This window comes from Melospiza melodia, chromosome 1 (genome assembly GCF_035770615.1).
Source record: "Melospiza melodia melodia isolate bMelMel2 chromosome 1, bMelMel2.pri, whole genome shotgun sequence".
Classification (NCBI taxonomy): domain Eukaryota; kingdom Metazoa; phylum Chordata; class Aves; order Passeriformes; family Passerellidae; genus Melospiza; species Melospiza melodia.
In genome coordinates this window covers 120,810,050-120,826,017 of record NC_086194.1, presented here as the reverse complement: position 1 = coordinate 120,826,017, position 15,968 = coordinate 120,810,050, and the positions used below count along the sequence as shown (strand labels likewise).

Genomic DNA, 15,968 nt, shown 5'->3' with positions numbered 1-15,968 from the left:
CCCTGGCGGCAGCAAGGAGGTGCGGCGTCCGCGCCCCCCTTCCTTCCTTCCTTCCCTCCCTCCTTCTTCCCTTCCTTCCTTTCTTCACTGCCTGCTTCCCTCCTCCCTTCACCGCCGGCATGTTCATTCCGTGCGATCGCGGCGGGTGCTCAGCCGCCCCCGACTTTAAAGGCTTCACCCTGCTCATGGTGAGTCGCGCTCCTGCTTCCCCTTTCCCCGCCCTTGGTGGGTTTGAGGGGCCGCTGCCCCCGGTCCCTGTGCTGAGGGCTCCGCTCCGCTCCTGTGGGACGAGACACGGGGGGTTCTGGTGTCCCTCCCTGCCCTGCCCGAGGGTCGTCCCTGGGCACTTGGCCGCGGAATAAGCGGAGAAGGCGCAGGGCACGCGGTGTGTGTGGAGTCTGTGGGGTGTTCTGCCGGGGAAAAGAGGGTTTGGAGGGCTCTGTCTGCAGCAGAGCTTAGCGCAATGTTCTCCGTTTCTGTCAGCTTCTCCCTCCTCAGAACCCCGGGTTTGCCCTGTCAAGACGATCCGTGCCGAGCTCCAACAGCTCTATTTTATTTTGGAGCAATAGCTATTTGCTATTTCGGAGCTATAGCTATGTGCTGTTGCTCTAAAAATTAATACGCCCTATGCGCTTTTACTGGATTTGCACCACCCCTGGGTTGTCACTGCAATAAACGATTGGGATTTTTTTTTTTTCATTTAGATGCGATATATAAATGCTTCCAATGTTAAAAAAAATCATTCTGCTACATTTAAATCTCGGATTAGGATTGTTTTAGGAAGTATTTTTATCGCCTTCACGCATGGTATGACATCAGTGTCAGGTCATGTGCCCGCGGTGACGATGTCGGTGTGGGACGAGGGCTCCCGCGCAGGCTGCGGACGGACAAACGCCGTCAGTTTCTCCGTCATTTTCAGGGACCCCATCGCTTCCCAGGCAGGGCTGCAGAGCCCGGCATGACTGTGCAGGCTGCGCAGGAAGGCATTCCCGGTCAGCTGACCCGCAGCAGGAAGCACATCACTGCCGGGCCCCTCGCCTGGCACGGCCGGGAGCTGGGACCAGCCAGGGCGAGGGACACGCGGGCTCCCGCACCTTCTGCCAGCCTCAGACCCGCTGGCTTTCCCCAATGGGCAGCAGCAGCAGCAATTCTTAGGTTTGATTATAAATGAGAGGAAAGCAACCGAACGTTTTATGGTTGTCTTCCTGTAATAGTTTCTTTGGAAGGACACAGTCTTTGACTTTCTCCTTTCGTGCCATCATATTAGGTTAGTATGTTAGATCAGTATCTGCCCCGATTGATGATAACCCGCAGCAATTCCTGTGAAATTAATTTAAGCGCACCCTTATCATTTTTATCTTTATAAAAATGAAAACAACCTACTTTTGTCTATGAGTCAGTCTGAGATTTAAAGGCTTAATATGTAAAACCAGAGCTGTCTTTGGGCATCATGTGAGCTTTGCCAGTCGCACATCAGTTGCTTGTCTTTTACCTACTCTCAATCCAAAAATGTGGAAAAAGAGGTAAATTTCCAAGCTGTTCTTTCAGTTTACAATGAGACAGAATTATTCACAAAAGTGACCAGGATATTTTTTGTCAGACAGAGACCAAATCCTGTATTTACCAATTGTTCTAGTAGGAAATAGTCACCTTTGCCAGAGGATAAGCAGCCACTTTTAGAACTCATGTTTGACCAGATTTTAAGGAATTTAAGCTTTCACTATTTGAAGAGCACCTTATGCCATCCACAAAGCACGCTGTAATTGGGTTTATTCTGTTCCTTCAGCCAGCAGTGTCCGTGGGGAATGTCGGTCAGTTGGCAATAGATCTGGTGATTTCTACACTTGGCATGACTAAAGTTGGTTACTTCTACACTGATTGCCTGGTGCCAATGGTTGGAAATAACCCGTATGCAACAGCAGAGGAAAACTCAGTGGAGCTGAGTATAAATGCTGAAGGTGGGTGTTGAATGCTGAAGGTATTTGCAAGGGGCATAAGATTCAAGAACATCACATTTACTTTTTTTGTTGTTGTTATATTCTGCTGATGTTCCTAAATTAAGGGCAGTAATAACAGCTGCAGAAACCTACAGACAGGAATGTATTTACATTTTACAGGGGAAAGTGTTCCTGTTGTTTGTTTTTTTTTGGAAAACCAGTTTGGACATTTGGAACCAGTGAGAAATGTTGAATTTGAGCCATTGCAGTGCAGCCAAAACTCTCTGTGGTGTTAATCCAAAGCAATATCAAGTGTGCACATACTTAAAATAAATTATTGGAATACATGTTGAATTTCTGATTTAGAAGGATTCTTATCCACTCTTCTTCTTTCCTACATACCTTTGCCTTTTTCCCTGTGTAATGTTTTTCCCACTCTCCCCACAAATTCTTAGTTTCTTTCCTACATTGATCAATGTATCTTATTTTTTTTACCCTCTTAAATCACAGAAATCTCAGAATAATCTGTCAATCTTTGGAAAGACGCATACATTATCTGAATCATTACAGGAGGCAAATCCTCATACATCTTTCATAATTCAGTCCTTGAATTTAGTACAACTGAAAGTACAATGCACAGAAATACATGTTTTTAACACAGTGGATGCTGTCAGGCTTTCCCTTATGAATTGATAGCTGAAAGGTTTATTATCGTGAAGTTTGTAAATGGGGTAATTCTTGATGTATTTAAACCCAGATCTCTTTCTCAGTTTCTGCTTATCAAGATTTAATGTTTTTTGCTTGTAGTGTACTCCTTACCTTCAAAGAAACTTGTAGTTCTGCAGATCAGATCACCTTTTATAAAGGTATGTATGTTCATTGATTGTTCTTTCTTCACTCTTTGGTTTGAATAGTTCTGCTGGCAAAAGTATTTTTCTCCTTCATGCTGTAAACACCTTCTGCAGTTGGTAAAGTTTTACTGATTTCTGCATTCACTGAGACTTTTTGCATCATTGAGTTCTGTATTTTGTTTTTCCAAGCCCCACAACAGCAGCCTGTGTTGGTAGATTTTAGTGTAAATATCTCCTTAGTTATTATGAGTCATGAAAATACAAAATGGTTTGTGTTTTGTCTATTTTTTTTCCTTTACATTTATTATTTTTCTGTGTTCTTTGTAATGGCTTTATTTTTGTGTGTCATGCCAGTTAAATTATTTCATAGTATTCTAGATTCATTTTAACAGCACTCATTTGGTAAAAATGAGGAATTTAGTATTACTCATTAACTGGGTAGTGGCTATAAGTTAAAATAAGCAGATTGCCATGACAGAAAAAAAAAATGTGCAGTGCAGTATTTTAGCAGTTCAAAGTGTGGAAAAATTCTTTGTGATCCTGCCATCCCATCTTGCTCTAAAGCTTTTTCCTTTGTTGTTGTTGACATGGACTTAATGATAATTCTTGTAATTCTACGTGTAGTTTTGCTTAAGTAAACAACCAGGGCAGTTCTCTGTTTTCTAGTAATGTATGTGGGGCTGAAGACTAAGTGGATATGAAGAATAATTTACATTACTGCCAAACATTGTATGTAACACCTAGTAGTGTTGTTAAGGACACATTAAATTTTCCACTTTTTTGTGTGTGTCTTTGCATGAAGAACAAGTACAGGCCATTCTGTGAAACCCTGCTCTCTTGGGTGAAGAGCAGCAAATGTGCCAGGGTTGTCCTTCTGTCCAGCAGCCACGCGTACCAGCGCGATGATGAGCAGCTTCTGGGGTATGTTTGTGTCCTTAAAAGACCTAACTGATGTTTCTGGCATTTTTTGACTGACATATTTCCCTCTTCTTCCATGTCCTCAGTACTTTTGGCAGGTTCTTTTGCTTGCATGTGTGCATTGGTCATAAAATGCTTAGTATATTGTTAAAACATGACATATTACAGGATAAGTCACTGAATTTTCTGGGTTACTGCTGTCAGAAGTACTGATCAAATGAAAAGCTGTAAGCAAATTGCACTTAGCCTGCATTGCCTCAGTTTTAATTTCCTGTGGTTGCAGGCAATGTCAGGGATTAACTGCTGACATACAGGTCCCAGGTTGGGTTTTTAATAATTGATTGCAGTAGTGGTTTGGTTTTGACCTCTTTATCATCATTTTACATTTGAAAGATTTTCTTTGATACAGTAAGGTGTCATTCTTTTTTTTTAATAGGAAGTTATAGTTATATTTGGAAGGAAGTTATAGTTTATAGGAAGTTTATAGTTTATAGGAAGTTATAGTTATTATTTGTTGGGAGGCAACTGCAAGGATGCAATTGCAGTATTTTTTTACTAGATATTACCCATCCAAAGACCAGGCATTTCTTGATGATTGAGGGCATCATAATTGGTGATTTAATGAGAAACAAATAAAATCAATATTTCTGCAGTTGTTAGGCTCTATACATGTATAGGGCCTCAAAGCAGTTTTAGATCTATGCATGTCCCAGATATAGGGGTAAGATCCATACAACTGCAGGATGGCCAGCTAACATGGAATGGAATGAGAGGGACTGATGGTTATTTGATAAGGTCTAAGTCATAAGTTGTGATTTAAACCCTCCCAGCTCCCGCAGCACCACAGAACAACTCCCTTACAGCAGATTTACTAAAGAGTGAGGGTAATGCATTCAGAAAATACTTTTAACTTGACTAAAGTCTAAATGTATTAGTAGTGTGAGCTTACTAAAAATACTGTACCATGGTGAAGCCTAAGTGTACCCGAACAGATTTTGAATTAATCACCTCCTATCTGAAGGAAGAAAAAGCACATTTTATTTGTAAATTATTTTAACAACCATAAGCAGTTTCCCTATTTAGGTGCTTATGTATTTGGCACTTGCCAGTAAACTGAGCCCCTGAAAGGGTACCTAAATTCTGTTTGTGGCATAAAGTTGAATAGTTTGTACAGTTTTGAGGCCACAGACTTACTTTGTAACTTTGATCTGAAGAGGGAGAAAATGTCAGAGCAGTTCTTCCCTGCAGGTGTGAGGTCCTCAGTGCCAGCTGGCACCTTCTGTCTGCCACAGGTGCTAAGTGTGGCAGTGTCCTTCCTTGGCAGACTGAGCGCATCCTTGACTTGTTTCCAGGACACCACTGCGCTACCTGCTCACACCCGATCTGGAGAAAGCAGTTGGAGCCCGCGTGAAGGAGCTAAACTGGAAAGAAATGGAAAAAGTAGCAGCTTATCCTGGAATAAATGATACAGACAAAGTTCTGCATATACCTGGAGGTGGCATCACAAAACTGTTGTTTACTGAGAGGTGAGTTGCCTAAAGGTAAGCATGGAAAGATATCAGAAGTCTTGTTTTTAGTACTTGGGTAAAATTGTCTTATAAATTGCTATGTTACAGGAAAAGAAAAGTCCTTCTGTTTATAGAACAGGGCTTTATAGGAATAGAAATTCTTTCAGGTCAGGCCCATAATTAGGAGGAAGAAAAGTAGGGAGTCCTGAATCATAAACTTAGAATAAGATAAAAATATAAGGGAATAGGCTGAAGGAAAATAATAAAGTCTTTACAGTTATGATCACAATCAATACAGTATCTGATATTATCCAAACCATAAAATTTGTAAATAGTAGAATTCCTGTGCCTTAACTAAAACTGTTTCCTGAGGCAAATGGTTCCAACATCAGTTATACAAAAAACCCCAAAAATCCGCAAACAATTCTGAGCACTATGAATGAGTTAAGATTTCAGGGCCAGCAAAAAAATGCGATGTGAGGGTTTTGTTGAAAGGTGCGTGCATCAGAAGTTGTGCTGAAAGCTGAGTTTTTTAATTTTAGAAACTAATACTTATAACACAATCCTGTGGTTCTGCAAAAGATGTGTTGTGTCCAGTGAAAAATTGACTTTTATTTTTTAATTATTACTTTTGACACCTGACGACACTGTTGCATTCAACAGCAGCAAAGTTACTAATGTTATGCTTACATTTATACTGACTTCAGAATGGAAACAATAAACAATTGCAAAAGAAAAAAACTGCCAGGACTTGAGGTAAAATGATTAAAAATAACCATCTTAATATCTAAATTAAAAAATTAGAATATTCTGAGTGAAGTACTGATATGCAGCCTGCAAAACTGCTGGTTTAAAATACACAGAAAGATAAGGAGTGATTGTATCAAAGGATGTGCATAGGCACCTCACCAGCACAAAAATGCAAACTAAGTACATAAAAGGCCTGAATACTCTTGCAAGATGTAGGATTCTTGCCTTGCAAAGTAAGAAACAAATTCAAGACTAAGCAAAAAAGCATGAAGTGTGAAAATGTGATCTAGGAAATCTGGAGGAAAAAGAAATATATACATATACATTTTTCCTTTTTGGTTTTGGCTTTTCACAAGATACATGCATGTTGTTCCTGCTCTTAATACTTAAATATAATTATTATGGATCTAAAAAGGAAATATAAATGCCTGCTCATTTCTGTTGCAGCTGTTCAGAGGGAATCCAAATGGCAGTTCTTCTGAAATTTTGCTCAGAAGGAGACAACATCCCTGATGCATTTGTTCTTGTTAACTATCTTAATGAATGGCTCCAGCTAATTAAAAGTGAAGTAAGTACTGTTTGATCTAAAGTTCTTGCTGTCATATTTTATATCCCTTATTTTCATTTTTCTTCAGTCCAGATGGGTTCATTTTTGGGTCTTGTTCATCAAGAATATGCCAAATAAAATATATATTTGTATTAAAACCTCAGTGGGAGTTTCCCCACCTGAAAAAGCAAATCTGAACACCAGTTCTTTTGTTTGACAGGTGTGGGCAAAAATTGTGTAAAGGTTTGATTGAGTTCTCTCTTCCAGTGCTCTTTTCTAAAGCAACGCAGTGACACTGATATTTGTACTGCTGCCTATTATTTTAATATCCAGTTACATCATTACTATTTAAAACTTAATTATTCTGGGTTTATTGCAGAGCAACAATTCCACAGATCCTTCTTCACAGTGGAAGATACCGAGTTCTTGGCGCCTGCTTTTTGGCAATGGTCTCCCACCTGCCCTCTTCTGATCAGCTCTGAGCTCGCTGAGAGTCACCTGTGCAGTCACAGATGTCCCCTGAGCTGGTGATTACACAGCAATTGTCTACATAAATGCTTTATTTAAGAAAAATTCCTTTTGTGTATGTGGGTAGCTAAAGAAATTAAGGTAACTTTCACAAACTCACCAAAGAAATATGTTTTGTACAGTTGTTTATTGAGTAACTTTGGTTGGAAGTTTTTTCTAATAAAATATTTTTTAAGAAACTTTTTTTCCCTGGTTAAGTGTTACTGCTATGGACAAGCTTAAGGTGCTACTTTCTAATGCAGCTGAGAACTGAGAGTGATGTGTAGACATGGATTTTCTTGGAAGATAAAACCCTCCACTTCCATGTCAACTGTGGATCTTAAGTTTTTTTCCAAGAGGCCCTGGTGAGGTAAGTGAAGGTCAGAAGTGATGTGGTTTTGCCTTCTTTTCCCAGTGCTGTTGGGGTAGCTTCAACTGGGGGAGACTGCAAGCAGTGTAACAGCCTGCTCTTTTTTGTCCATATAGAGTCATAGAATGGTGTGGGTTGGAAGGGATCCTGAAGATCCTCCAGTTCCAACCCCACTGCTTAAGGCAGGGACACCCTCCACCAGACCAGGCTGCTCAGAGCCCCAGCCAGCCTGGTCTTAAAACACTTCCAAGGATGAGGCATCTACAACTTTTCTGGGCAACTTGAGCCTGTGCCTCACCACCCCGAAAGTAAAAAATTTCTTCCTAAACCTACTCTTAGTTTGAAGCCATTTCCCTTTATCCTTTTACTACATGCCCTTCTAAAAAGTCCCTTTCCAGCTCTCTTGCAGCATCCCTCTGGGAACTGGGAGGCCACAATTAGGTTACCCCTAAGCCTTTTTTTTTCCAGGCATCTGGTCCATTTCCAGAAGCTGCTAAGATGCTGAAACTAAAGCATTCTAGGTCAATGAGCCTTCTTAGACTGATCATTAATACAGTGCCCTGAAATATAAAGGAATCAGGAAACCTTGTCTGATATCAGGCAGTCTGGTATCTGTGTATTTTACAGGCTTAGTTTGAGAGAGCAGCTGAGTGATGGACAGTTCAGTGTTCCATGTTTGTCATGGTACCTGTTGCACTATAGTACCCTGTGTGTTCAGTTTTGACCTTTTGGAAGTGCTTGGTCACATTAGCTGATTTAAAACCAACTTTAAATCATGGATGCAAGATGGTCAGTTCTAGAGTTGAAAAGTAAGAATTAACCAAAATCTATTTTTAGGAGCCTCCCACAGGTATCCAGACTGGTAAGTCAAATTTGGTGAGTCAGAATGCAGATATAGTCAAGGAACGCAGACAAAAGGCCATGTGTAGCACAAGGCAATTCTGATAAGCCTAAAGCTATTTGGAAAAATAACCATATTTAAATTCAGCCAAGTGACTACAAGGTGTAGATAAAGCAGGAGAGCAAATGAAGTCTTGAGGAGCAGACAGAAGCAATGAAAGGGGTGTTAGCTGCTTCACAGATTTTTCCTAAGTGAGCCAAAGATGTTCAGTACCTCAAGAGGCACAACCGAGCGAAATCTCGAGAAGGGGAGAACACTGGGAGTACTTTCTGAAAGAGTGAATCCTCAGGGCTTTCCTGTTCCCTGTGAAGAAGGTAGAGGGCACTCGGATCCTTGTGGGAGGAACAAGGACGCAGCTTCTCCAAGGCCGGCAGTTTGGTGGGCGGCGCTGCTCTTGCCCCGGAGCCACTCCTGCCTCCAGTGCCCGGGAGAGGCCAGCACAGCCCTGCACGCACCAAAACCTTCCTGCAGGACTAAGGCTGCGCCTTTGCCCTGCTGTTCAGATCACCAGCAAAAACAAACACCTCTGCAACTCTGCCCTTGAGCATGGAGAAAAGAAATGGCAGTCAGTAAATTACAGCTTCTTCATTTGGAAAGAAATGCCTTTCACAAGTCTGACAATTTTAAAGCCATTTCTTTAAAGGCTACAACTACACACTCACTTGGTCCTTTCTCTCCCCTTCCTTCACCTTTTTAAATACACTTTCTCAACAGTTGTCAAGAATTGAGGCCTGTGTAGAAATAATCAAACAAGTAGAGAGGTCAGAAGCAAAACTTCTCCTGTTACAAGACAGCATTCAACTAAACATAACAAAGGTTTTGGAACTACTCTATCTTGATCTCCTTTGCCCATTCATCAAGCTGGCTGACATCAACCTTATTCCACCATCTCAAGAGTTGAAAACCATTTAAAAACTAAGGACAATCAGCATCTTTATTGGGATATTCAGCTGTTTATGCCCCACAAGATAAACAAGTACGTGATAGAAGCAGGTAGAATAAGGCGGCACTTGCACACTGCCAGTAGTCACGCACTGCGTGCTTCCTCACAACTCCAAGAGGGGAAAAAGAATGAAAACCTAAAGCATAGCTAAAGGTAAAAGGCATGAACAGCTGAAAGCCTTATCCAAAGATGTCCCAAGTGGTATAAACAGGCCCTGCTCCTGTAATCAACAATAGCAGGGTTTGTTGCAGTGGTTTTGGCAGAGCCTAATTTCTTGCTATATACTCCTGGTTTCACAGCTGCACCAACTTGAAAATGAAAACTCAAGTCACAATGTTGTTTTCTCCTCCAGCATAGGCTCAGAACAGTGGTAATCGTGTAAAGAAAAAAAACTTTGGACAAACCAGACTGGAAATTTAAGACTATTTCAGGATGGTGTCAAGTGTGTCTTTAGCTCAAGTAATAGCATTAAGTATTCCCCTGCTTCTGCTTCCCCTTCAAGATGAACACAACTCTGAATATCACTGCTTTCATGAACGGCCCTCAAGACCAAGTTCTGGTAAGATTTCAGGCTGCTCCCCACCACATGCCTGTTCAGACAGTCATAATAAATATATAGTTTTGTGAGTTAAGGTTTATCCAAAACCATCAGAGAACAAGAGCAGAACTGAGATCAGCTCTGTTACAGAAGGCACAGGGCTGGAAACCCTGCTGACCTCTCTGGAAGAACTCCTTTAAGCAGCACTCTGGCTTACCCATTTTCAATCCATCCTGACTATGTCAAGGAGAAGGCTGACAGAAGGTGGGAGATGTGAGGAAAATACCATCCATAGAACACACGGCAATGGCACAATCCAAAACCTGTTTAATTACAGACACCATTGACTTTTGTGCACTTTGGTTTTGTTCCTCAGCTCCCATTAACTACACAGGACTCTAGGTCAAGAAAGGTCAGGTTCAACCTCTTTCTTCCCTTTAAAGCAATCACCAACAGAACACTTTCCCATCACAAAGTTACTCTGAACATTTTGTGCATATTTTATAGCAAACAAAAAGAATTACCAAACCAACTGGTCAGATTATTAAAATAATATTCTTAGTGGTGTATTACAAAAGAAATGTACAAGAGTTCCTCCTAAATCAAACTACAATACTTAGCATTAATGAAAATACTTGCAAAAAGCACACTCTAATAATTTTGCCATTTTCCAGTTAAGACAGGTATCAGGAAACCTTAAGGCAAAACCCTTCTTTTTCCACAACACACACTCTTAACAGGTTCTCCCTAACATAACGCGCACACAACAGCACATCATCAATTTAAAAAAATATTTAATGCTGCCAAAAAGTATAAAAATACAGTAAGAATGGCAGTACAAAACAACATACTTCCTAATTTAATTCTTTTACATCTTTCTACATTAATACAGGCATTATAAAAACACAAGATGGCAAATTATTTTGTTTTGCAAAGTAGCACACGCTGCTGGTGGTCTTCATCCCCTCGGTGCAGTTTACGCTGTAAACAGATAACTGAGGTCCTCTTGGTACTTAACAGACCTCACTTTTTGTTCCCGAAGAGGGGGGGTCATGTCTTGCTTTGCATGTCAATAATTTGCAGTTTATAGCTGCAGAATATTCCCAAGTCTCGAAGGCTTAGGTGTCAGTCAGTCTCGGCCTGCGACATACAACCAAAAGAAAGTCACCGATTCAGTACAGCGTACGGGGATAAAAAACAACAAGAAAAAAAAAAAAGAGCTAAGAACTGACAGCAGGTTTGCAGCTCACTGTCAACACCAAACAGCTTCTCATGTGTTCCCTGGAGCAACTACTGCCTCTGAGCAAGTACTCTTGGAAAGCCGTTGCTTTTCCAGAAGGTATTTCCATGTTACAGTGTAAGGCACATCCTTGCTGGAGAGCTTCAAGTACAGGTCTCAGTCCAGCAAACCACTTCCTCACACATGCAACCACAAGCACTGCAGAAGTCTCCTTGGGCCTCAGAGGGACTATGGCATGCTGCATCTCAAAACACATCACCTCCCACAGCTTTGGAGGCCAATCCTGCTACAGCAGCTTAAAAGAAACTGTTTCTAGGCATAGATTTCCTGTAGTGAGAAAGACACCCCAGCACTGAACATTCTGTTTTTAGGCAAGGGAAGGCTCTACTCCGAGAGTCTACAGAAAGAGACTTGTCACAGCACCACACCCCCAAGCTACTGCAAGTAAAATGCATTTGAGCTCTGCAAGCACTACACTGATTCATAAAGCAGCTTTCCTCCACCAGGTACGACACATTCAAAGAGGGCTTCCAAGTATTTATCCTTCCAATTAAATAAAGACTCAGACAGAGATGCAATTTTGAACACGTTTATTTTTTGTACATAAAAATGAAAGACTGACTTAAAACTTTGGGGGCAAACAAAAAGGCCCAGGAAGACTACTGTGTGTCACATCACCTTTGCAAATACCATCCTCTAGCTTAAGCCACTTGGCCCTGCAGAGGACTTCCTCTTTTGTCATTGTTAATTTAGTTTCTCGTGCAGTCCTCAAGTGTCTCAGGTTTTACTATAATGCCAAACAGCAAACTAAATAATTTGGTTTACATTCATTAAACATAAAGCTAACCAGGCTTTTTCATCGCCTGCATGATCCAGTCACACATACATGCATACACATTTACGCCTCTTCCCTTTTCAGGGGGACATAAACTGATGTCAGTAAACCATATTACTCGAGGTTTAACAGAATAAGCCACATTTCACTGGCAACATCTCACTTCCATAACAAATCCAGAGTTTTTTTTTCCAAATTGCTATTTCACACTGAATTATATTATTTTACTTAATACATTTCAAAGAAAATACAGATGTACCGTCACTAAGTGGACTGTCCCTGCACCAAGAACACAAACAGGAAACCTAGAGGATTAATTCCAATCTTGCAAACCCCTTGCAGTGGAGGTTCCAAATGTTTGCTAGGTATTTCTTTATGAAAACATGCGTGATTTGTACACAAGTGTTCATCTGAGAGCCAAATGTTTAATCAGAGATGCCCACTATGCATCAAATATTTTGACCAATGCATTTCCAGAGAAGAGGAGGTAAACCAACACCAACCAATCCAAAATCAATTTTGAATCGAGCCCAATGACATTTTAGAAGTAGCTGGGATCAGGCAGCAGTTTGCCAGAACTCAGGGATGGGGAGAGAAGAGGGGTCAGAAGGCATGCCCTTCAATTTCACCCTTTAAGCATTTCCTATGATAGAGATGACTGGGATTGACAGTTCTTCATTTTGGCCCAAATTTGTTCCTATTTAACATCCAAGCTGTGCAAAAATGCTGCAAATTTAAATCCTCCAGAATAACAAAGTATCACAAGGGCTTAGTGTGCATCAAGGAAAACAATCCTCCAGATTTTGGGTTTTAAGGATTAGTGATGGACCAGAAAGAAGATTTTTATCCAAATTATTTCCTGGAATGTAAAAAGAAACCAATCATTTGATTTTTCTTACTATTCTCAGACTACCATGAACAATTCACTGTTCAAAAGTTTTGTCCAAGGCTTGCACTGGTTCATCCTCCTTAAATTATTAACATTTAAGACTCCCAAGGTACTTGCAATCACAGAACCCAACTTTTACAGAACAACTGCTGAATGTGCAAGTCCTGCTTTATTGCATCAAGAAGGTAACAGAGTATGAGGTGATCTGAATTGGCTGCCCCCTGCCCTGCCCCACCCTGAACTGAGGAATGCTTACTGAGGATCAAGAAAACTGAAAAGCCAGAATTTAGAAGATGGAATTAGGAAAAAAAAAATCAAGTTACAACTTGACAAGCTGCAGTTAGAGCTCAGTGCCTGTAGGAATCTGGTAGCCCAGGAAATCCTCCTCATGCCAAAAGAAGGGCAATAAATAACAGTGTGGTATCAGTCCAAGTTTTGCCTGCACTTTTTCCTTAGCTGCTTTTAAGTATCTAGAATAAAATCTGGAATATTTCTGTTACAAAAGCATTTAAATTACATTCCATGTATTTTTCCATAACCAAAATATCTTTATAAGGCACATACATTTACACCTACTATCAGTTACAGCTGATACTGAAAAATCTATCCTCAATTTAAAGGAAAAAAAATCTTTTGACAGTCTTCTTGCTGGCTAAAAGTTACTGTGGTTGTAAAAATTGTGAAATGTCTTACAATACATGAGCTGCCTGCCTGTGCTATGTCCCAGCAGTTAGCTGTCCCAGCAGTCATTCTGCTACTGGAGCTGCACAGTTCGTCAGCAATGCCATGGAACAAATTGTCTTGTTCTACTGACGCACAACTTCCCAAATCCAGTGCTCCACAAAACTGCATTTATTTTGCTCATCTGGACCCTTCAGCATTTGTTTACTATACAAACAGCATGGTCCAGAATAGTATTAGCTATTGCAAAATGAGAATTTTAAAGAGTAAACTGTACTTAGCTTGGGGTAGTAAATGTCAGAGAAACTGGGCCCCATGCCTTGTACGTGACTACCAAGCCCGGACGTACTGGAAAGCTTTGAAGTCAATTCCTTTGAATAAGGAGCAAATAATCATCCAGGTCTTTTGAGTATTTTTCAGCAGTAAATCCAAGTGCTTTACAAAATGGGGGAGGGGGGTGGAAGAAAGTCCCCGGCACCCCACACCCAACAGAAAACAACCAAGCTTAGAAAACAGAAGAAGAAAACATAACTTCTCTGAAGTTACCCAACAAGGCAATGCTTGAATAAATAAAATTCCCGTTTCAAAGAACAATCCAATCCTACAAATTACTAGATCCTAGCTTGAACAACAAGCTACATTCAGCCATATACCATCTCTGTATTCAAAGGTAATTTAAAGGGCAGAAAGTGGTTTGTGTTGAATTACTATTTAGGAAGTGTTACTACTCAAGTAATGGAAAGGGAGTGCTCAATAATTTTTAAGGGGGTGTAGCACAGATACTCCCAAAATATTAGTCCTAAATGTGTTTTACTAGCATGTCTAATACAGTGCTGAGGAACCTGAAAAGCAGTTCTAGACTTTGTGAAGCTACTAAAGTGGCTCATACAGCTGAAAACACCGGTATGGCAGAACACTACCAACATTTCTATTAAAGCCACCCTTGGAAGTTCAACTACAGTTTCCTTCGATGTGTTTCCTACAACTATTACTGGTGAATTAATTTGTTCTAGCAATTAAAATCTACAAACACACAAAACATGTTTTACATTTAATGGAATGTCAGAACTTGAACAATGTTGGCCTTCAAACAGTAGCTGAAGTCTGAATACATTAATCAACAGTATGACTTTCAGTCGGGGCTAAGTTCTCAAAAGCCTTAAAAAAAATTCCAAGTCTTAAATAATGAAAACTACACAAAATAAATAAGGAATGCAAATTAACAGAGCAGAAATTGGCAAGTGCTTCATCAGACCCCTAGCTGCTCATTTCAAACTGGAGAGTCAAATGTGGGGAATGGTTGCACTATTCTTTTCATGCACAAATTATAATTACATTTAGTTTCAAAATGAAATTCTTTTGGTCATAAATTTGTACAAACTGAGCTTTTAAAAGTACAGTGAACTACAAAAAGATTAAATATGCAATTATAAAATATATTTATCCTAGGTTGTAAGAATATAAAATGTTTATGTTCATGTCACTAGTACATTACACATTACACATATTTAAGGATAACTTCTTTGCATTAATAATGTAAATGATACAACACTGTTTATTGCTTATGTCAGGCATGTAAATTTAAATCCAGACAGCCTTCAGTAGCTAAACCTCCATGGTTCAGCATTTGTTCAAGATCTGGTAGAACACCGTTTTAAAAAGTATATAAACAGTTGCAGCAAGTTTGTACCTGCTCATATTAAACAAAACCCATCAATTCTGTGGGGGGCAGCGGTTCATTTTTCTAAGTACCTGCAGTGGAAAGTCCTGAGATGTTGACATGAGATCAAGTTTACATCACTTCTCTATTGTCTGTAACAGTCTGTACCCATTCCAGGAATAAGGAGTTTATGCTTAAAGTCACACCCCTACTCATTACCTTCCAGCAAAATCTGTTGTAGCAGTCACACTTACTGTTCACTTACATGGAATGTTTTTGAAAATACATTTTCCAGCAAAAATAAGCACCAACTAAAAACAGTGTACCAAACCCCATCTTAGTGAGAATAGGTTTCCAGTATAACCACCTTTTTCTTTTTCTTTCAGTCTCATTTAGCTTCTGCTTCATCTGCTGCAGCTTCTGTGCTGTTTGCGCTCTTCTGTCCTCCCGCAGTCGTTTTCGGACAGAACTTAAAAAGAAAAAAAGGTGACTCTTACACTGAAGAACAGGAAAAAAGGCTATTATAATATTAAAACGAACCTCTTGCCAACACTCCAAATAGTTAACCCAGCAGCAGCATACAGCAGCAGTATATAAAATCCAAACCAAGCAATCTTTTATTATGTTTTAACCACCTTGTAGAGAGTTTCAGATAGCGAAGCCCCACAAATAAGTAAATGACAGATGTAAAGATGTACACGGTACTTAATCTACAAGTTCCACAGAGAACAGAATTAGTTAAGTTATCTGAGCTGAGTCTTCCACCCCTGTCTGGGCCCCATTTGGTAGCTGAGATGTTTTGTGTGGAGGCTGCCTTTACATGCAGTGCCAGGTACCACGTGCAAGTGTCCCAGTATTTACAAGGGTGCCTCCACTGCAGAGTTCACAGCAGC

The 15,968-nt window shown here is 40.3% G+C and overlaps 2 protein-coding genes across 3 annotated transcripts in view; one reads left to right on the top strand and one right to left on the bottom strand.

The window, feature by feature from the left end:
• Positions 1-9: 9 nt before the first annotated feature.
• On the top strand, positions 10-7,218 carry PSMG2 (proteasome assembly chaperone 2). The gene is made up of 7 exons (XM_063165764.1): positions 10-188; positions 1,787-1,958; positions 2,745-2,803; positions 3,591-3,709; positions 5,059-5,232; positions 6,412-6,532; positions 6,891-7,218. The coding sequence occupies exons 1-7, from the start codon at positions 120-122 to the stop codon at positions 6,981-6,983; spliced, it is 807 nt and encodes a 268-aa protein (XP_063021834.1). The 5' UTR covers positions 10-119; the 3' UTR covers positions 6,984-7,218.
• A 2,859-nt stretch (positions 7,219-10,077) lies between these two features.
• The window catches only part of PTPN2 (protein tyrosine phosphatase non-receptor type 2), a 30,369-nt gene continuing 24,478 nt past the window's right edge, over positions 10,078-15,968 (bottom strand). Inside the window, exons 9-10 of one of the 2 annotated variants that reach the window (XM_063165755.1) lie at positions 15,443-15,544; positions 10,078-10,910 (exon numbers count right to left, since the gene is read on the bottom strand). In XM_063165755.1, coding sequence (XP_063021825.1) covers positions 10,889-10,910; positions 15,443-15,544 — 124 coding nt within the window. In that variant the 3' untranslated portion in view covers positions 10,078-10,888. Of the gene's footprint in view, positions 10,911-11,583; positions 15,545-15,968 lie in introns of those variants that run through there. The other variant, XM_063165745.1, reaches the window with a different exon arrangement.